The following is a 23,760-nucleotide window of genomic DNA, read 5'->3' as shown; positions in this document are numbered from 1 at the left end:
CACTGGGAAAAAATATTCCTCTCAAACTTCAAATGCTAGAGAGAGCATAAGTATGGCATACATACATCAAACAAAAACATGCGAATGAAAGTTTTCAACAATGAATTTATAATTTGACTGCAGAATACTTACTGAATCTGGAGCAGAAATATTGAGTAATTCCGGTACAGTTTGATGTAGTGGTGTGAATGGTTTCCAGACAGGTAGAGGTGGGTGTATTTCAATAGTGCAGTACTGTCCTCTCAACTTCAATTTCGTTTCATTTACGTTGATGGCCAAGCATTCATCATAATTTCCCATGGACGTTACCGTTCCTTGCAAAAATCCCTCTGGTATGCGACCCGATGAATCAAGCACTATAAAAACAAATAGAAAAATTAATTTATGCGAAACTACATCAAAAAATTTGTTACTAACAATTGAACATCCTGTCTTTACAATTAAACTTTTGTGCCTTCCAAATATTACGTAAGCCAGTTATTAGCATACATGGCAGTACTTTTACTTTCGTTGCTTGTACCGCCGGTACAAGTAAAAAGTACGTACTTTTACTTGTACTTCGTTACTTTTTAAATTTAGTACTTTTACTTGTACTTTCGTTACTTTTTTAGGGAAAAAGTAAAAGTATTTGTAGCGGAAATATCGAATGAAATCGTTACTTTTTTCTAAAACTCGGTAAGCTTTCTTAAAAAAAAAAAAAAAAAAAAAAAAAAAAAAAAAAAAAACTGTGAATGCAATATATATGCATTCACAGCTAACTTCGTGTTTAAATACCTTCTATTTCAACTTATACTACACATTCAATTATTTTTTACTAGCTCAAAGATCACAAAGCTATCTGTTTGCTTTGTTTATGTTTGTGTTTTTAAAACGCGTTTCTAAAGAGTAAAACAATTTTAAATCAATGGTAATTTAATTAAATAAAAATAATAAACTAAAAATTAAAGTCAATAGATAAAATTTCTTTTTCGTGCAAATCCATAAAAAGTTTGATATTAAAATTATATTTGATTTTAAAATTATATTATACGATTACATTATAAAATTATATTATAATATTCTTGCGAATTTAAAAATAAATTAATATCCATAACTTTCAAAATTAAAAATAATTAAATAAATAACAACAATTTTGCGAAAACATTAAAGAATATAAGAATATTATTCAATGAAATTTCAGGTAACTTTGAATTTTCGATTTCCTAGAAATGTACTTTTAAATCGTTACTTTTTTTTTGCTTAGTACTTGTACTTTTACTTGTACTTTTTACTCGTTACTTTTTAAAATAAGAACTTTTTACTTTTTACTCGTTACTTTTTTTAAAAATACTTGTACTTTTACTCGTTACTTTTTAAAAGTAACGTTGCCATATATGGTTATTAGTAGTCTGGGACACATGTTTTTATTGTCAACCAAATATATGCATACTGTAAATGCAATTTTTTCCACATTTGTCTTTCCAATTTAAAAGACATTTTTTTTTATTTGAATAAAAGGGAATAACGTCTCTACTTTAGGATACTCAAAAGAAGAAACTGGAGAGTACTCAAAACAAATTTCTCAGATACATCACTGGAGCCCCCAGATCCATGAGAATGAAAGATCTAAGAAGAGATTTAAAAATCAACAAAGTAGATGCGCATATAGCTGAACTATGTGCAAGTTTCTTCAGAGATGCACTCTCCTGTGATACATGCAACTACTTTAAAAACTTTGATTTTAAGCTAATCAAAGACAATATAAAATATAGCCCGGCCACCGCCTTTTTCCTATCCGATGGAGTTTTGTCCCGTAAATTTTGTAAATAATTGCAAATACTTGCATATATTTTTGCGCATGTATTATCATGCATTTTTCATTTTCTCTGAGGCTATGTGGCTACTGTGCACCTGAGAAGCTCGGGGGTAATACCTCGAAGGGAGGCGAGGCAGTCTGCCACAAAAACCTCTTCTCTCTCTTAAATTTGTTTGTTTAATCTCGCTACTTAATTTTAATTTTCACCCAGTAAATATTACTGAACCCCAATTTCACCATTCATTTGCGCTTCGGCGATTTTTTATTTATTCCCACTCACATGAATTAGTTAGAGCCCCTAGTGGGGCTGATGCTAAGATAACCACCACATATGAGCATGGCTCTACTTTAGGATCTCGCGGAGCCATTCCTAATTCTCCCCAAGCCTCATAATTTTAAAAAATAAAATTTTTCATACAACTTTTATTTAAATTTGAAATGAGTTTTCTTTTTTTGGATAAAAGGGATTAACGTAGATTCTTTAAAATCTTGCTTAGCCAATGTTCCCCTAAATCTATAATTTTCAAAAATGCATTTTTTCCACATTTTTTTTTTTCAATTTAAAAGGGTTTCTTTGAATAAAAGAGAAAAACCTAGGTACTTAGGATATTGCGAAGCCATTTTTAATACTCTCCTAGGGCAGATAATTTTAATAAATAACTAAAAATACTGGTAACTATAACATTTATAATTAAAAAAGCAATCTTATAATTAAACTACAACGTTATATAAACAATAATCCTTTGTTCTAAAATTCATTTATTCTTTTTAATTTATTAATCACCGAAGTCAAGCATCACTGGCTGCGGTCAGTGTGCGTGTGGGTGACCACTTGGATCAGTCTGCGTAGGGAACGAGGGGGTGCGGTATTGGTCCTCGTTAAAGTGTGCTACCGTAAGGTGCTCGACTTCGCGCGCAGGTCGTCGGGCTACCGAAGCGGGGACGCCATCCCCTCCGCAGAGGATCAAAATTGTGATGGCATGTCTTCGGATCATCCTCCGGGATGTTTCCCAGACCGTCGCCAATAGCCCATTGTGCAGCTCTAGTGCGACGTAAATTAACAACAGCAGCATCAAAGCTAAAAGTGAAACAAATCTGGAAAATATGATCCCTCAAGATTAGTCAAAAACCGAAATTTAGTACCAATATTGTTTTCTGTTCTATATTTGAAGTTAAGGAAAAAAAATTATGAAATTAATTGCTGAATTATGTAAGCGGGATAAATATTTCACATTAATCTTCTAATATGTCTAAGGCTTAATTATATATAGAGCTTAATTTCATCCTAAGTTCAGGTGTTAAGTAAATTAAGGAACTAAAATATATTATTATTTTAATACGAAGCTATTCATTATTAAAAAAAAACTTCTATCTTCTATAATTTATCCTCGACCGATAACATTTGTAAGAAGCATAGTTCTTATCTGCCTAATTAATTATTTTTTTTCAATGCCGTTGTTGACGTCATGTAATTTTATTTTCATTCCGTGAGCACTTAATCTAGTCGATTAATAAGATTACAATTTTTTTCTTTTCGTTCTTTTTTTTATGGTAAATACAATTTTCTTTCTATATAAAAATATTATGTTTTAATTTTATTTGGAGGTAAAAAGAATTTTCTTGAAAATGAAGCTAAAACTTATAGTAAATATATGCGTGCAGGTATAAACGTAATTATAAATTTAGGTTTCTACAAAACATAATTTTTAGTTAACATGACGTTTAAAAGCATTCGAATTGCTTTTAGAAAAATATAAGGTAGAAATATTATTTTTATTAATTTTTTTTCAATTTTGTCGACACAGCTAAAAACCAAATTTCTTACTTTTTGGTACTTTAAATAAATGCAAATCACTAAAAGTTTTGTTTAACCGGGGTGACCCACCGGTGGGTTACGCTAGATTGTCTCATCTTGGCAGCGCACCGGAGTAAAAACTGGTAACAATAAATTTCATTTTTTAGTTCTTTTCCGGGAATAATAAAAATCCATAACTCCCAATTGATTTTAACGGATGCAATTTTTATATTGAATTGCTTCTTCGTCGTACTAAATTTCCTTACAGTGAATTGTTATTGTTGAGAATAGATTAACTCCTCCCGAACATTATCTAATATTGAAATAGCTCTTCCACCAGTATTTTCTCTTTTTCCGTGCCATTATTTTCACTTTTCCCGGCGTGAACGTGTTAAGATAACAAGTTATACTCAAATCCCGAGAAATGAAGAGGTATTTGAAAATGTATGAAAAGGAGCTAAGTCAAATTTTGTTATTTTTATGCATGTATTTTAATGTGACAGCGTTACTGTGACTTAATGTACCAATGTGGACCTCTCACTTTCAATTATCTGTAGATCAAACTATGGGAACCATATTTCCCGGATTGCGGGTACCCCTTATAATTTGGGAGTCAAAAAACCGAATCCGTAGAAAAAAAGGCATGTTTATTCAGAGAAAGTACGTTACTGTGTCTGATTTCGGAACTTAAAATATCCTGTGCACTAATTAATTAGCATATTTGAGGTCACACCTACGAGCCATTAAGATTCCTCAAAATTTATTCAGGGTGGTCCAATTTTTTTTTTTTTGGGGGGGGGGGACACTGCACATCACCAATATATTTTTTCAGTTAGTACTCATTAGTATGTATTCACAGACAGATATACCTTTGTGGTTCACAGTTAGCAAAGAAGTATTGACTGTTAAAATTATACTATAAAATAGCCTTATTTCGAATGTTTTTGAACGACCGTTGAACTTCGATGCTAAGGTCCACTAAAAGTATTTATGACTTAATAGTTCGATTTAAATAGGAGAACGACTTTCAAAAAGGAAGAAAGAAAAAGAAGGAGCTTACTGACTTCAACTTTTTTAATTTATAAAATGATTGATACAGAAGCTCCCATGTCTTCTGCATTGCGTTCAAAATTACAAAACTACGGATTTTAGCTCAATTGCGTTGGATTGCGTTCAAAATTATAAAGCTACGGAACATCAGTAATAAAACAAAGTAATAAAAATTCAATAAAATACTCGTTTATCGCAAAATCGCAATCGAACATTAGCAGTCGTAAACCCAAAAATTGGGTCGGCTGTTCAACGACGGTTATGAAAATGAAATAATACTATGTACAAACTGCAAAAGGAATTACACCTATAATAACTTTTTATGCGTTTTCTGAAACTGGCAAATGGTGACCAATTTTATTCAAACGTACTTCAATAGAGCTGACGTTATTAACAAATGGAAACCCATAATAAAAGAAGTAAAATAATTTACCATGGACTCTTAAAATTGGTGATAATTGTACCTTCCACGACCTTCGAACGGTTTCAGCTACATAATTTGAATATAATAATATCGTAACTGCTTTCTTGCAGGAAAAAAAGATTTAAAATTATATATTTATTAATAATATGATTAATATATACTAATATATATTTCTGAAATTTTATGTGCGATTTGCACTAAGTAAAGCTAAAATGAATTATCATGAGTGCCCTTTGCATTGAATTTTCAATGATTTTTTAAGCAATAACATCCTTTTATTTGCCTTTGAAATTATGATATATTCATAAGCGATTGATTATTGTATTTAATACAATAGTACTTTTAATACAAAGAAAGCATATAGTTGCCAATTTTAGCACTTTCACGGAAGATATTTTTCTGCGGTTTTTGCGGAACTATATTCCGATAATACCGCAGCAATTGGTTTATTTTTGCAATAATTTCTAAACATAAATACATCATTATCAGAGTGTTTATTTGTTTTATTAATGTATGTTACCGGAAAGTTAAAACATTTTCAAATCACATTCAGTAACATAAGTGGTAGTTGGTAGCTATGTTGAAAAAGGAAAAGAACTTAGCCAAAGAACAAAGAAAGCATGTAGTTTCCAATTTTAGCACTCTCACGGAAGATAGTTTTCTGTGGTATTTGTGGAACTAAATTCCGATAATACCGCAGCAATTAGTTTATTTTTGCTATCATTTATAAACATAAATACAAAATTATCTGATTTTCTATATGTTTTATTAATTTATATATCCTGAAGGTTAAAACGCTTTCAATGACATTCATTAACAAAAGTGACAGTCGGCAGCTACGTAGAAAAAGAAAAAGAGCTTAGCCAAGGAACAAAGAAAGCATGTAGTTGCCAATTTTAGCACTCTCACGGAAGATATTTTTCTGTGGTATTTGCGGAACCATATTCCGCTAATACCGCAGCAATTGCTTTATTTTTAAAATCATTTATAAACATAAATATATAATTATCAGAGTGTTTATATGTTTTATTAATTTATGTATCCAGAAAGTTTAAACATTTTCAAATCACATTCAATAACATAAGTGACAGTTAGCAGCTACATAGAAAAAGAACTTAGCCAAGGAATAAAGAAAGCATGTAGGTGCCAATTTTAGCACTCTCACGGAAGATTTTTTTTCCTGCGATATTTACGTAACTTAATTCCGTCAATATAGGCAGCTACGTAGAAAAATAACTAAGCCTTGTTGCAGAGCTTTGTTCAATATTTTATTAACATTTAATCTAAAACACTAAAGTCAAGCGGCTACTTGCGAATTAATCAGAATGTTTTAGTAGAAAATATAATTGCTCTACCTTCAAAAAGTTTTACCTGATGTAGGTTCTGAAAAACGTAATCCTCCAAAATTAAGAAAGCAGTGGCACTATTGTGGGAAAAAATGTTTTAATGAATCCGTTACTAGATTATTAATGAAGACGGTTGGAAAAATTTTTAAAATTTAAAACACACAATTTTAAATAAAGGAGAAATATCAAACTAAAAAAAAAAGATGACTACATACCATAGTTTTCTACCTACAAAACTCTTAAAAATCTGGGCATTTCTTAATTTCAGAGGTATAAATAATTAAAGAATGAATTAAATCTTTTATTTATAAGTTAACTCGTATGACATAAAATGAAGTAACGCAATTTGGTGATTTAATTTCAAACTGGGGATTCATTTCAATACCATTCCATAATAGAATTTTTTAATTAGTTTTTAAGCTCTTTTTTGTTGATCAAATGGCATGAAAATCTAGATTTGGTTTAAAAAATTTGAAAATTCTGAATATGTAAGAAATTTTATACCTTTACAATTCAAAATTATTTCATCATTAACAAATTAATTAATAAAAATTACTTAATTCATCTAAATTTCACCTTACATTACATATTTGACTTTAGGCTTAGGGTTTATAACTTTTTGCGAAAGAACTATTGTAATTTTACCAATCATTCAAAAGATGTGAACAGAAAGACACATTAAAATAATATTAGAGTAAAAAAGTTTTGAACCGTTATAGCGGTGAAACTATAACAGCCAACATTTTAAAACTTTGTCAATTCCTCCTCCCCCTTACCCTTGGGACCCTTATTTTAGGGACGTATCTGCATAATAAATCCAAATCTGATGAAAAATGGTATCTACAGAAAAAGTACGTTTTTCGTCCTAATAAGGGTTACAGTTACATTTAACTGTTATACATATTTTAAGAGATTGCTTTGAGACATTATAAAAATACTTTACAGAATGAAAATCTGACTAACCGTTAAAAAGTTAAAAGTGTAATCCTCTTTGTTCTTTTTTTTTTTGGCTGACAGTTTAAGGACATTGCAAAAAGAGGCAAACAATTAATGCTTTCATAATGTTTATCCAATTTTGCAAGATAAAAGAATGAATATCTTAGTAATAACTGTAATATTAAAGAAACACTACAGTTATTTTCATAACGTTGAGTTAAGGCATTAAAATTTAGATGTAGTTCACATCTAAATTGTAATGCCTTAACTCATAAGAAAATCATTGTTTTTATTTGAAGTTTCTCTAATTTTAAAACATAAATGAAGGAATAATTTTCAAATGACTATGATATTCACGAGACACTACATTAATGCACATAGCGTTGAAGGCATTGCACTAGAATGTAAACTATCAAAAACAATAAATGCTTTCAAAACGTTTAATTAACTTTGCAATATATTTGAAGGATATTTTAATACTGTAATATTGAAGAGAGACTTTATTTACATACATAACTTTAACTTAAAGCATCGCAATTTTAGTTAAATTATCCATAAAAATCAATGCTTTCATAGAGCTTACCTAATTTTAAATCACAAATAAGGGAACATTTTTCTAATAGCTATGATATTAAAGAGACGCTATATCAGGGGGACCGGAAAGTAATACCGTTTCGATGCATTTGATATTTATTATCAAGATTTTATTTTTAATCAATAATGTCTTCAGCCTCGTTAGCAACAACTTTTCAATGCCGGATCGAAAATGAATCGAAAAAATATATTGGTTTTTAAGACTAAGAATATTTAATGCGCCGAGACGACATTACTTTCCAGTCCCCTCAATATTTATGCACATAGCGGTAGAAGGCATTTTAATAAGATGTAAACTAGCTTCAATGCATGAAAACTAATGATGAATGCTTTTATAAAGTTGATCTAACTTTACAACATAAATGAAGTAATATCCAACAAATAACTTTAATATTAAAGAAACACTACATTTATTTTATATCCATAACGTTGATTTAAAGTATTGCAATAAAATGTAAACTATCAATGCTTTCATGATGCTTTTTTTTATCCAATTTTAAAACATAAATAAAGGACTATCTCACTAAAGTCTGTGATTCTGAAGAAAAACTACATTTATATGCATATATTTGATTGAAGCATTGTAATTTATATGTAAATTATCCATATAAATCAATTCTTTCAAGAAGATTATCTAATTTTAAAACATGAACGAGAAGGAACATCTTTTCATTAACTATTATAGATAAGAGACACTACATTTATACACATAACGTTGATTTGCGGCCATGTAATTTGAATGCAAATTATTTATATCAATTCATTCTTTCATAAAGCTTATCTAATTTTAAAATGCAAATGATCATAAATAACACTGTTATTCTAAAGAGGAAGTTATTATTTTCCTGTTTTGATTCCAAATTTTTCTTTGCTTTTGCGTCATTACTTAGTACCTTAAACATTTTTCAATCTCAAACTAAAAGTAATTGTTTGTTTACTTTACTAATATATTTTTCAACTCTTTGACGCAAATGGGACACCGATATCCCATGTATATTTTTTTTCTAACGCTCTAATTAGAAGCAAAAATATATACGATTGCAAAAATAAAAACGATAATTTTTATTTATAAGAATAGTTACTAAAAAACCTGTTAGATTATCGGAATTATATTTGTACTAAAATATAAAATCCAAAAATAACTAGTTTGAAAAAAAATCTTTTTCATCTATAATAAGTACATTTCACCTTATAAATAAGTACAATAAGTAAGATTGCAAATAAGTACAAATTTGAAAACTATTGTTTGGAAATAAACAGATTTTAGAAGATTTTATCTTTAAAGCAGAAAAAGACAGCAGTGTTTCATGCTGTACTTCTTTACCACAAATTATTAAAATGATAAATATAATTTTTTTCATTTACTTTGAACTAAACAAGTACTAAATAATGAAAAAGTATGAAAAATATTTTTAGTAAAATTCAGCGTCAATGCGTAGAACCTGCCTTTTTAGTGGCTAAAGTGTTAAATTACATTCCTTTATGCAAATACTACATTAACTATGCAAATACTACTATGCGTTTATGCAAATACTACATATTAAGTACGTTATTAGATGTAGACTGAAGAAGGAAAAAAACTTATTTTCTATTTGTATTGAAAAAAACTTTTATAAAACTTAAATTAGCAACATTAAAAGAATTAGAAAAGCTTTTATTAAATATGAAATAGGAAAATGTTTTTTTTTTAAATTTTTATACTGATATTGTATATATAAATATTATTGAATTGAGTAAATTTTTTTCTAAATATTACAAACTATAAAAGCCTTCATTAAGTTTAATTTCGAAGCATACTTTTATAAAACTTAAATTAGCAACATCAAAAGAATTAGAAAAGCTTTTATTAAATATGAAATAGGAAAATGTTTTTTTTTTAATTTTTATATTGATATTGTATATATAAATATTATTGAATTGAGTAAATTTTTCTCTAAACATTACAAACTATAAAAGCCTTCATTAAGTTTAATTTCGAAGCATACTTTTATGAAACTTAAATTAGCAACATTAAAAGAATTAGAAAAGCTTTTATTAAATATGAAATAGGAAAGTGTTTTTTGTTTTTAATTTTTATATTGATATTGTATATATAAATATTATTGAATTGAGTAAATTTTTTTCTAAACATAACAAACTATAAAAGCTTTCATAAAGTTTAATTTCGTGGCAATGGAAGAATCAATAATTAGGTATTTTTAATCTAAAAAATAAGTATAAACTATATTAAAGTACGAAAACTTTTGTAAAGTTAAACATAGTGAAAACTTTTAGAAAATAAAGTTTAATAGAAATAAAAAATCATTAGTAATAGGTTTGTTATTCTAAATATTTGACATAAGAACACTAAGGAATTGCATATATTATTAAATATAAACTCTTAAACAATGGAAACTTTTATAAATTTTTGTATGCAACATAATGTATTAAACTGTGGCATTATCAAATATTAACTTAGTTATGACATCATTAGATATGACATTAGATGATAAATTAACTATGGATACTTTTATTAAACTTAAATTCGTAGCATAAACGATCCTTAATAAGACTAGTATTATTCTAAAAAAATATATGATGTTTTTGTACTTCGATTTTAATTTTTTTCGTTATTGTTTTATCTTATCCTTGTACATACGTCTCTTCAAATCTCTAGCTACATTTTTTAAAAAAAAATTTACCTTACATTATAAACTCATTAAAAATACAAATAACATAAAAATTGACTTATAAACAAATCAATTAATAAGTCATGTAAATTTTATAAACGCAATTTCCTCTAAAAATATAGTTTCCGCATAGAATGAGAATACAGGTAGTTCAGTTATTCAAAAGTTCTTTTATTCTTTTTACCTCAGGGGTTTGCACGATTGAGAACTACTTTAATCAAGGTCGGTCCTCAGAGCTTTTCCAGAATATTGATTTCTTAAAAGTAGTAAATTTTAATGGACAAATAAATGTAATGTTTGGGTCTTTACTGTAATAATTGCAAAGTTTAACCCACATAGCCAGGGCTGCTATTTATGTGGAGAAGATGAAACGCTGGTAATAACAATATTCACGGCCTTCTTATCAGGAAGAGTAAATTATTTGTGACAACCACTCTTCTCTTATCACTTAGAAAAATTTCGTAAAATATTTGAATTTTCATGAGTAAATATATCACGTATTGTAAATAAATGATAGTAATCACAAACAGTTTAATTTTCCCGAAAAAAAATCAAAAATAATTTTTTTCCATTCACTTTTTCTGGATCAATCGCAACCTTACGAAGCTTTCCTAACTTATATTCGTGCAATGTATGCACATACATGCATACAATGTATGTATATATATATATATATATATATATATATATATATATATATATATATATATATATATATATATATATATATATATATATATATATATATATATATATATATATATATATATATATATATATGCTACTGCAATACTAATCGGAAAATATGAAAAATTGGTAGTAAAAACATTTCATTTTCACCTTTTTTCGAGGTAAGTAAATTCTAGTTAGTTACCACTTTTTTTGGCAACATGAAAAAATTATTTAGTGTATGGACGGTATAACTGTCAACAGGTAGTGGTTGTTTTAAATAAGTTTACTTCTTCCGGAAGAAAGGTGCAAAAGCATACGTTCTGTATAATTTAGATTGTATTGTCGCAAAATAACAACATAATTTACAAATGCCAGCAGTAAATGTTTAAACTTCACAACACACAATATTTATAACAAATATAGTTAGAACTTTTATATAATTATTAAAATTATTTATTTACAGTGCGACGAAATATTTTATAGAATGGTAGACAATAAAAACTAGAGCTTACAGAATTTTTAGAAATTTAGACGACATTTTAAAAGCCTCGCTATAACTGCCAACTAGTACCAATAATTAATATATATATATATATATATATATATATATATATATATATATATATATATATATATATATATATATATATATATATATATATATATATATATATATATATATATATATATATATATATATATATATATATATATATATATATATATATAAAATCAAAATTTTAAAACATCAATTCATACATTAAAATATAAACTTAGCTACCACTCGAAAAAAATTTCCGAAAATGCACAGAAGGTTGGCAGCCTTGTGTATATTGTTGTATATGCGAAATGGGTAAGAGATAAAATTTAAAACTCCTTAAATTTAGTTTGTAAACACTTTAAAAATGAGAACATGAAGTAAAATTCATAATTAATTTATTTATAAACATGAATTATTTATCAGTACAAAATAACTTTCTCATACTCATATGTGTTGGTTATCTTAGCATCAGCCCCGCTACGGGCTCCAACTAATTCATCTGAACAAAATAACTTTAAAAATAAATTTATTGCTTTCTTCACTTTTTCTAAATATTTATTCTAGTGGTAGCTAAGTTAATGTATTATTTATATTCATTTAAATTATTTTCCACACCACTATTTATAAATGATTTAAAAGTGCATATACAACGCCAATTTTTTTCCAGTTCTATTGCAGTGAGGCTTTGAAAATGTTGGCAAAATTACCAAAAATTTTGCAATCTTTGGGTTTTAAATGTTTACTGGCTTGCTAACTACTACGCTTTTTGTGAAATATGTTATAAAGTGGTAAGCATTTAAAAACCAAAGCTTACAGAATTTTGGGTAATTTTGCCAACATTTTAAAAGCCTCACCACGAAGAGCTGGAAAAAAATAGTGTTGCATATGAACTTTTAGATAATTTATATGTAATGTCAAAATATCATTTTTTAAAATAACTTAGAATTTTAAAGCTCTCGTATTTTTTCAAATCCTTCATTGTAGCTATTTCTATTACTTTGGGTTTTAATTATCGCTACAAACTTATTACAATTACGCAGCATATTACATTTAGACAAACAAAAATTATTTTATGGATAAATAGATCCAGAATTTTTTTAAAAACAAAAACTACTTAAGACCGGTTTTTATCTAACAAATTCCTTCAAAAACAAGTAGTACGATAGAATAATGTGAGCAATTACGTATAAGTATAAAAAAATACTTAAAAGCAATAATAAATTGACCTTGCTTAGATTAATAGTGGATAAGTGATCAGGTTAAAATTGAAATTGAGAAACACGTTAATGTTCATTTGTAAGTATTGTTATTGTACACATTTATGTGCTTCTCATGCACAACTTTATGTATGTTCAACACTTTTTTTCACTGCCAATAAATCCTAGTGTCATGAAAGTTACTTCAAGGATGACATTCAATACCATCTTCTATGCAGATATAATGTTTATTTAAATAAATACAAAATAAAATTTTATGATAATTAATTACGTCTCTGGAAGGGAATAAAACATTGACGTTAATGGATTTTGTACATCAAAATAGCCTAAGGGAAGCAAAAGGAAGAGGAAGTTGTAAACTAATCTGATATTAATAGTAAAATAGTCGAAGTTAATAATGTATTAAATAAATTTGCTTAATGTAGTCAGCCTAAATATAGTGATTTAAGTTAGGTTAATATAGCATACCTGCCAACTTTTAATCCCTTCCATTATCATTTTTCCCAGTGGTATTAAAATGGAATTAAAACTTCAATTTTAAGCAAGCAAATACGTTGCATTTGAAAAAACTTAAGTTGACAACCATGATAATAACGCATATTAATATATGTGCTTCATTTTTGTAATAATAGTGGTGATCAAAATCATTTAAAAATAAGTTTATAAAAGAAAAAATAGTATATATTACTACCACTTTAAATATGAAAATAAAATCTTCGAGAAAATCCGGAAGAGTTAGCAGGTATGATATAGTGATAAAGCTAAATACAGTGATTTAAGTTAGGTTAATAAAAAATACTAGTTCCATTACTTTTATTTTATATTTTATTTTATAACCGGTGTTGAACAACTGACCCAATTCTGAGTTCACGAGTATCAATGTTCAACTTCGTAGACTTGTAATTTTGAACCCTACCCAGAAAACAATGGAACTCTATCGAATGGGACAAATTAACTTTCGTGGAGAACTTTTTGATGGTACTGACCCGTACTTGAGGGAGATTTCCGTATCTGTGGCAGAATAATGGCCAAGTCTCAGCAACTCCTGCGCAGCGTCCCGCGAGAAACTAAATTTTTTAAAAAAAAAAAATCGCTGAAATAGGCCAACTTGAAGGTATAACTCGTAGCCACCCCAAGGGCAAACGCATACATGATTTTATTTATTTTTTAAAATCTGTTTGGCGATTGTAGCTGGCACGACAGATCACGATACAAAAATATACGGTATTTGCGTTACATGAAGAGGAAGAACACGAAAGCCTCTCACAATTAGCCTGACAGCAAGGGGATTATAACCCATGATGTATCTAATCCTGAGGATCTTTTACGTCAGCATTGTGGTCGATGTCAACCGAAAGCAGATTTCGTTCCAACCAGCCACCCCTAAGATTTGAACCGGGTCACCTCATTAGAAGGTGAACAGTCTATCCCCTAAGCCACAGCGACTCACGATGACTTCTAGTGAATTTTATGTCTCTCAATCGAACTTATTGCGCTTTTTCAAATCATGTGGCTGATTCCCTGTAATTTGATTTCAACGATGGATAATATTTTTTCGTATTAGATATTTTGGATGTGTGGCAGTTTATGTAACATGTTATTTTTAAGTAACATGAAAGTACATGAACACGAAAGTACATGAACATGAACACGAAAGTAACATGTTATTTTTAAAGATTTGATGCAAAATATTATTTGGAAGTTTTTCGAGTTATTTTGTTCTTTTTTGTTAATATTTAAGTTAACGCACATGAAAAGAAATAAAATGAAAACGTTTATTGCATTGTCCCATCAATTTATTACGTGACTGTTAAGGGTTTATAGTGGCAGCAATTAATAACTTGAAACGCTTATACAGTTTAGATAACGAAAGTAAATATAGAGTCCAGGAAAAACGTTGGTTGTGATAATGAATATAAAATGAAAAACGAACTTCTCTGAATAACGAACTTCTCTGATCTCATGATCGGACCTTCACCGTTTTCCGTTCATCCGAACAGGGCTTGTTGGTTTCAGTTCCTTTATCCTTAGAAGTGATGCATTAAATTACGATCCTAGTTTTTTTTCTTCCCTCCCTTAAAATATTATTTTGGAAATTCCAAACCACATACTTTTTTTAAACCTTATTTTGATAAGGATTCCAAAAATATATATTAAGGACTGCCGTTATGCAACACCTTGCTTAATAAGTTGGTTTTTATTCTCTTAGGTAGTACAATGTAGCAAGTGTATGCGGATTCAAATCTTTATGTTCTTAAATATTTTGTTAGAAATGTAAACGCTGTGAAATGCAATGATTTATCCATCGCATACAATATTCTATGATTAAAAGCTCTCGGAATTCATAAGAACTTTCAAATCGATTTTTTTCATTTGATAATAAACCTCAATTAATTATGTAATGAAAACAATCATTTACTTGTAATTAATGATCTACGCGATTACTTAGAATAAAGTGATCTATCATTATCGAGGAAAATGAAATCCAACCCTCTTATTACGTATAACATTACAATTAATTGTCGATATTTCGAAGAAGAAAACTCGTTAATAAGGTACAGATAATGAAGAAGAACTAACATTCTTACTAAATAGGATATAATTGTACATTATACCCTTTTTAGATATTTTCATACCTCTTTAAGCATGAATTAAAAGCCTAATTGTTTTCATACTGTTTTTCGTTTTTAAAAAACTAAGATTTCTAAGAACTTAATCGCTGTATCTGTGGGTCACAGAAAATTTAAAGAGGGTAACAGAAACTTGGCAAGCATCACTTGTTTAACCCCTTGGGGACGGGTGATTCAGAAAAGCATTTGTACAAAATCAGAATCAAGTTGCAATTAAATAAAAAACGGTAACTTAAATGTAGTCTTTGCTAATTTGACAGACTTGCTTTGCTTTTATTTTAATTATTGTTAGTTTAATCATATATATAATCAATGTTAATTCAAAGTATAACTAAATAGTTTTATTTTGAACAAAGTAATGGTGAATTAAATAAATCAAACAATTATAATTCCGCCCACAAATAAACTGCTAAAGAAATACTTTGATTACCAGTTTTATCTTTTTACCCTGATTGATACGGTTTTTTTCTGTCACGTATTTGTGACAGTCGGCGCGAAAGGGTTAATAGCTTTGTGACTACCAGTATATCTTTCTTTTAAATTCGTTGCTAATGCAATTTTCGGGTCTCCCACACTTCTGATGAAATAGTCCAATGATAACTAACTATTCATCAAAGCAATTTGAAGTTTTACTTATTTTGCAACCATTTCAATTTAGATAGTATTCATCTATAATGTGTTGTTGTTTTTTCTAATGTCGCTTGCCAATATCAGCAAGCCTGCTAGGTGAAAACTAGCGAATTTAAGACAGAGGGAGCGTTTCTTGTTTTTAAGTGGCGCCATCTAAGGCCAAGAATACGACATCAGTCACACACACGTCACAACCCATTTATAGGCCGGACCCATTCGTACATCCACACATCGTAGTTTTGACCTCAACCAGAGAATGATCAATCTCCAATTGATTACCCCCAGAAGTATAATTTTTTTAATGGGAATATGGAGGACGTCGTGACCCGACAAATTTAACGTGCATCAGTCTCCACTTTACTATCTTCGGCATGAGGGGATCGAACTAATGTCCTCTTGGACATGGGCCGAACGTCCTACCAATCAGGCTATCCCAGTCTTCACCGAGAATGTATCAGACTATAATACATATGCAACAAGTTTTCAAACCTTTGTGGTGATTCAAGAAGCATTTAAAGAAGAATTTTTAAAAACAAGAAATGTATTTTCTAGTATAATCTTTGCTACCAGTTTAAATTTTTTAGCGGACCTTTTGGGAGACCTGAATTTAGAAAATTTATGCGGATTCAAATCTGAATGTTTTTATGATACGAAGTTTCAAATTCGATTATTTTTCTACAAATAATCACGTGCGTTTTCACGTTTTCAATCATTTTTCTAAATGGATGGAAACCCTCTGTCACGCACAAATGGTCAGAAGCAAAATTTCTAAACAGTAGAAAGCTCTCCGAATTCCGTAGAACATTCTAAATCATTTTCTTCATTTGAAAATAAAACTCAATTAATTATGTCGTTGGAAACGACCGTTTACTTGTAATTAATGGTCCAAAGCGATTACTTATAATAAATAGATTTATCATTATCGAAGAAAATAAATTTTAACTCATTGCTCCTTTTACTACGCAAGACTGCAAAATTACTTTTAATTCGTAGATACAGTAGAATTCTGATTATCCGAGTTAATGTGGACCACGACTAACTCGGATAACTGAAAAACTCGGTTAAAGCGAAGAGTATAAAAAGGAAAGAAAAAGAATAAATGTAATATATTTAACAAATAACACATTCGTCTGAGTACAATACATACAATTCGTATTAAAAAGCTTACTTAAAAACACTTAAATAGCATACTTTACGAGAATGAAAGAGTTTTTGCTAAAAAAAGTCCTTAATCGTTTTTTGTTTCACATACTTTGGCGCCTTTCTGTGGCAATGCTTCGCCATTTTTTTTAGAGATAACAGGAAGGCTGATGTCGTCTCTCCTTGTTGTTCAATGGCATTTTCGATAGCTTTCAGTCCATCTGTTTGAGAGATTTTTATACGTTGATTTTCATCGTTTTGTCTTCATCATCTCGCTAGATTCATTTTCATTATTGACCATATTAACAAGTTGAATGCCATGGGGGTAGCCGGTGACTGGCGGAGCCAAGATTATTAGAAACACATAATTCGAATAAATTTTTATACATTATTATCGTCACTAAAATGGTTTGAAGAAATTAATCCAATATGGAACACATAAAAATAGTTCTATTTATATACACAGAGATGCCAACTTGCTTCGGACAGCGAATAAATATTTTCAAGTGGTAGTTTATTCATTGTGATTCTTGATTTAATAAATTAAATTTAGTGGATTTTTATCTACCACTATTTCTGAACAATTCGTAGGCTTATATGATTCACCACTTTTTCCGTGCTTAAATATTACCTCATTGCTCAACCAAAACTGTTCTAAAATTCCAGATGAATGGGATAGGGGCCGCTTCGCGGCCCAGGTGCCCAATAAAATCGAACACTAGGACTAGGACCGTGCTTAAATAAGCTTATGACCTGAAAACATATCCGCGTATATAACTAGCAAAATCTGTCAAATTTAGTTTATAGTTAATTTACCGTTTGACCAGACGGCATACCTGCCAACTTTTCCGGAAGATTTTATTTTTATATTTAAAGTGGTAGTAAATATATACTATTTTTTCTTTTATAAACTTCATTTTTAAATGATTTTGATCACCACTATTCTTGCAAAAATTAAGCACATATATTAATATGCGTTACTATCATGGTTGTCAACTTAAGGTTTCTCAAATACAACGTACTTGTTTGCTTAAAATTGAAGTTTTAATTCCATTTTAATACCACTGGGAAAAATGATAATGGAAAGGATTAAAAGTTGGCAGGTATGAGACGGGCAACCCATTCAACATGTTAATAATCAGTGCATGGTCATTTCAGACCTAATATGGCAGGCTGAATTTTGAAAAATATACATACCTTGAAGTATTTACATGAATTAAAAAGATTTTCATTTCGTTTATCGTAGTGTGGAAACTAATTTTATAAAAAAAACTGAACTAATTTCATAAAAAAAAGTTGCAAGTTAATTGGTGAGGCATCTTGTGACCAAGGATAAACATGTGAGTTATTTGTCTGTATGCTGACTTTCAATTCAAGTGTAAATAGTATATTTAATTTATTTTCAAATAATGGTAGTTAGCATGATTTTAAATTTAATTTATGAATCCTAACACTAGATAGCAGAAATAAAACAAGTAGATTCGAAAACAAAAAAGAAATAAAAGATGTAGATTTAAAAAAAATAATTTTAAAGTTTTTCCAAAACACTTTAATTACTATCTCTTGATTGCTCTTTCAATTTCTTTCTTCAAGTTTTTTTTGTCGTTTTTCTATGGAATCAAATATTTTATTGCGTAAATCTTCAGGGAAAGATTAATAAAGAAAAGTGGTGGAATTAAATTTTCAGATTTGTTTAGATTTTGTGTGTGTGTGTGTTCCTTTTAAAAAATTTAGGTTTAGAACATTCAATTCACAACAAAAGAAGTATATGACGAAAGTAAAATAACATCAAGATTTTCAATGGAATACATAAAATGAAAGTCACGCAGAAAAGCTATAAAATCTTTTACAATCTTATTTCAATAGCTTTACGGTCAATTCCGTTAAGATCAAATTAACTTAATAACAAAGTGTTACTGAACAAAACCATAATAGCAACAAAATGCAATAGCAATAAACTACAATAATAATAAACTAGGATTCTTCAAGAATTTTCTTTCAAGTAAAATTGTTTATTTAAGAACAAAATAAAAACAAATAAAAATAAAAACATTAATTAAAACCAGTCTTAGTTTACTGTGTATTAAGTACACAAATGGTCAAGGTTGAGTATTAATATTAATTCCGAAATAAAGTTTATATTATGTAAACATGAAGCAATCTTTTATCCGCTATTTCTTTTATTCTAAGGTTATAAGCCTTAAGCAACGTTAGTTTGCAATGGTGTACTTTTTATGTGTAAAAACATAATAGTGTGCGCGTTTATCAAAGGAAGCAAAATCTACTGCTTTGCGCAGCCATTTTATTTAACTTCATAACCGTCGTTAAACAGCCGACCCGATTTTGGGATTACGACTACTAATGTTAAACTCCGTATCCTTGAAATTTAGAGCCCAATCCAGAAGACAAGGGAACTCCTGGATCAATCATTTTTAGAGGACTTTCTGATGAAACTAACCCACATTCGCGTCACATGGAGAGGAAAACCTCCTAATGTTAGCTAGACGGCAAGGGGACTCAAATCGATGATCTGTCTACCACTGAGGATATTTTTATGTCAGCACTGTGGCCGGTGCGAGCCGGGTGTGGAACTCGAATCGACCATCAATGGGATTCGAACCCGGGTTACCTAATTGAGAATCTAGCGCTTTATCACCCGAGCCACCACGGCCCTTTGAGCAACCATTCTCATAGATATTGCTAGGCGTAAAATCATAAAAAAAGTTATTTTTAAAATAATAAAGCTACTTTGCTAACACTTAACTGGATAACTGCCAAGTTTAAGAAAGTTAGAATTATGGATTTATCATGAGAGGGGACTTATTAACCCACTTTTGTCTAGCATGCTTATTGTTATGATAGTAATAATCATAAAATTAGAACTTGAGGTCTAATATCTGAGAACACACAATGCCCATTTGCCCTTTTCCTGTCATCGTAAAAGTATGGACTACGTGGTAGAACAATAAGGCAACTGGGAAGCAACAATGGGGGGGGGGAGAATAATTAGCACTCCGCTGCTGATTGAACAAGATGAAATTTAGAAGTTTAAAGATAAAATACGTTAGAGAAACAAATGATAAATGTATACAAAATGATGACGACTATATACAGATGGAGATGTCTATTTACTGATGAGGTTGTATGGTTAATACTGCATCACTCGCGAAGAACTGTGCAATAAATCTAAGAGTGAGATCTTCTTTAAGGTTTCCAAATTTAAATATATTGTTGAAATGTGTAGCGTTATAGTCAAGACAAAGAAATTTCTGTTCATTTTGTGAAACATAGATAAATTTTTAGATCCGTATGTATGTCACTATTCCTTTGAAACCACAAGGCTTTTGTAATTCTCTCCAGAATGATGTTTTGCAGTGTGTTTTTGAGTTGATTGTCTATGTTATTATACCAAGCGTATTTATATTTATAACCGTCCTTGAAATGCCAACCCAATTTTGGACCCAGCATAAGTTTGTTTATTTTCATGACTTTTAAACGTACATGATAACCAAGAACAGATGAATCAGTTAGTGTCGCTCACACCAATATCCAGCATCCAGACCCAATTTTGGGTTTATGACACTAGGCGTATGTCATTATGGGTCTTATCGTGGAGCGGTATATAACAAATTTTTGTGTTTCAGTTGTATGTGTAGCATCCTTATTCACCCTTTCGCTCCGACTGTCACTTGTATGAGTCAGCATGAAACGTTCTTAATCAGGGTAAAAAAGAAAAGATAAAACTATCAGCAAAACAATTTCTTTAGCAGTATATTTGTGCGTGGAGTTATAACAATTCATTTATTGAATTCGCCACTACTTAAATTTTAAGGGGCAAACACCGATCATATGTAAGTTTTAAAAACAAAAGAGTAGTTGAAGGCTGGGATAGCCTGGTTGGTAGGGCACTGGGCCCATGTCCAAGAGTTCGTGGGTTCGATCCTCGCGTAATAAATGGTGACTGATGCGCGTTAAATCTGTCGAGTCGCAAAGTCCTCCATGTTCCCATAATAAATCAATACCTCTGGGGGTACTGATCCAGGAGTTTTCTTGTCTTCAGGATTGGTTCAAAAGTGCAAGGCTGTGGAGTTGAACGTTAGTAGTCGTAAACCCAAAATTGGATCGGCTGTTCAACGACCGATATTTAAAAAAAAAAGAGTGGTTGAAACTTAGCTTCTTATTGCGTAATTTCATAGTTTAAGTATTCCTCCTTATCTACCACTATGTATTACTTTATCAGTGACAGATATTTGAAACAAAAGTCATCCCTGAATTCATTTTTAATAATAATCTGAAAAAATTATGATAGATTTTTGATTTTTTTACTATCACCGACTTTCGGCATTTTTCGGCGCCCATACCATAAATGGTACAGCGAGTTTTAAAAAGCGGTTTTTTGTTTGGTATTAGAAGCCGAATTTTTTTTCCGGGTTAGCTATAAATGTGCTAAATACCTAATGTATGAAGTTTTCACAAATATTAAAATTTAAAGTGAATAATAATTAGAACACATTTTAATTACACGTAATTCATAAAGCCTCATACGTTACAATTTTTGTAAATAATTTTCCGTTTTTTAAAATTTTGGCTGCAAATAATGATTTAGGGTCATTGACAAGGTCAACGAGATCATTAAGAATCCCAACAAGAGTAAAGATTGATTTTCAACATTATAGATGACACACCCTGAATTCGAACGAATAAGCTTACTGATAAAATACACGAACAACATTCCTGGAAAAAGTTATAAATACATTCTTTTCACCGATGAAAAACCATTTATATAACATTATGTAATTTAATGAGTAAAAGGAAGTGTTTTTTATATGGTATTAATATATTATTTAGTTATTGCAAAAATTATTGCAACTGTTACCAATGAAATGATTTTTTAATAAGTATACAAGGATATCTAAAAAGATTTTTTAATATATATACAGGGATGTCAGCTGCTCCGCTTTCGGCAAATTTTTTTATTAAGCTGTATAGAATTTAAAACTAAATCTCGCATTATTTTGTTTCAATTGCGTCAATTCTTTAGCAGATTAACCGCGAAATGATACAATCTTGGGCACCTTGGGGCCTCGAAGCTACCTTTACCCCATCTATCCTTAAACCAAGAATCACAATAATTAAGTAAATTTTGAATAAATTTTCTGCAATTCCATAAAAGAGTAAATTTTATAGTTCTATATCATGTTATACGCTGTCAGCCAGCTGTTTTTCTCGACCTATGTGAAAGCTCAGTGTCAGCAAGCGGTGGCAGACGCAGCCTAAATGTAATTTCAGTGTCAGCCACCGGTGGCTGACGCGGCCTAAATGGAAAGTCCAGTGTCAGCCACCGATGGCTGGCACGGCGTTCAACGTGTGAACAATGATGTGAAAGCAATGATAGCAGTCTGTGAGCAAAATTATTTTTTTTTTTTTTTTTTTTTTTTAAACAAACAAATATAACTTTATTGAGAACAAAAACACATAAATACAAAGAATATATATTCGTCGTCAAGAGGAAAATCCTGTCCAGGCGACAAAGAAAAGTAATACAATAAATTTAAAATAGAAATTTAAAGGAAAAAAAAAAAAAAAAAAAAAAAAAAAAAAGGTATTACAATCATAAATTATTTTGCTCATCATAAGACGTCATATATTGTTGAACATTGTAATAATAGAAAACAAAAAAACAAAAAAATGCATGAAACTATATATAAAAAAAATAATAATAAAATAAATAAATAAATAAAAAAAAAATAACAAAGGTAACATAAATTCATTTGGATTGGCACAAGACTGGTATAAAAAATCAAATGCTTCCTTTAAAGTGAAAAATAGAGATCTAAATCGTCAATGTTCATCACAAATTGAAATAAAGCACGCTTAAAAGAAGAATATATTTTGATGTTTTGCAACTGAAATGGTAATTTATTATATAATTTAGGTGCTAAGTAAAAAAACTGTTTTCGTGAAATTTCTTTTGTAAAGAAGGGAATCTCATACATTTCAGTTGGTCTCCTTTCAGACACATTAGTTTTTAATTTGCATATTAATTTATTGTTGTGTAAATAGAGTAAAATACGAAAAAATACATTATGGCGAAATGGTAATAGGTTAATTCTTGTATATATATTGGTAGTAGTTACACTTGAATTATTTATATTTAGAGAATTAATAATCTTGAAGCATTTATTCTGAACTGAGATTAAGGGAAGTAAATTAGTTTTATATTCACCGCCATATATTATCGCACCATAATTAATTAAAGAATAAAACCAGGAGTAATAGAGTGCTTTCACAAAATTAAAATGAATTTTATTCTTAAGGTGA

General features: G+C 29.5%; 1 protein-coding gene across 1 annotated transcript in view; it reads right to left on the bottom strand.

Annotated features, from left to right (window-relative positions):
• The window catches only part of LOC107448262 (nose resistant to fluoxetine protein 6), a 107,114-nt gene that overhangs the window by 58,122 nt on the left and 25,232 nt on the right, over positions 1 to 23,760 (bottom strand). Inside the window, exon 2 of the mRNA XM_087151688.1 lies at positions 133 to 356. Coding sequence (XP_087007814.1) covers positions 133 to 356 — 224 coding nt within the window. The remainder of the gene's footprint in view (positions 1 to 132; positions 357 to 23,760) is intronic.

Source organism: Parasteatoda tepidariorum, chromosome 9 (genome assembly GCF_982258835.1).
Source record: "Parasteatoda tepidariorum strain Cologne lab strain chromosome 9, Ptep-v5.0, whole genome shotgun sequence".
NCBI lineage: Eukaryota > Metazoa > Arthropoda > Arachnida > Araneae > Theridiidae > Parasteatoda > Parasteatoda tepidariorum.
The sequence above is the reverse complement of the archived record's forward strand: the minus strand, read 5'-3'. Positions and strand labels throughout refer to the sequence as shown.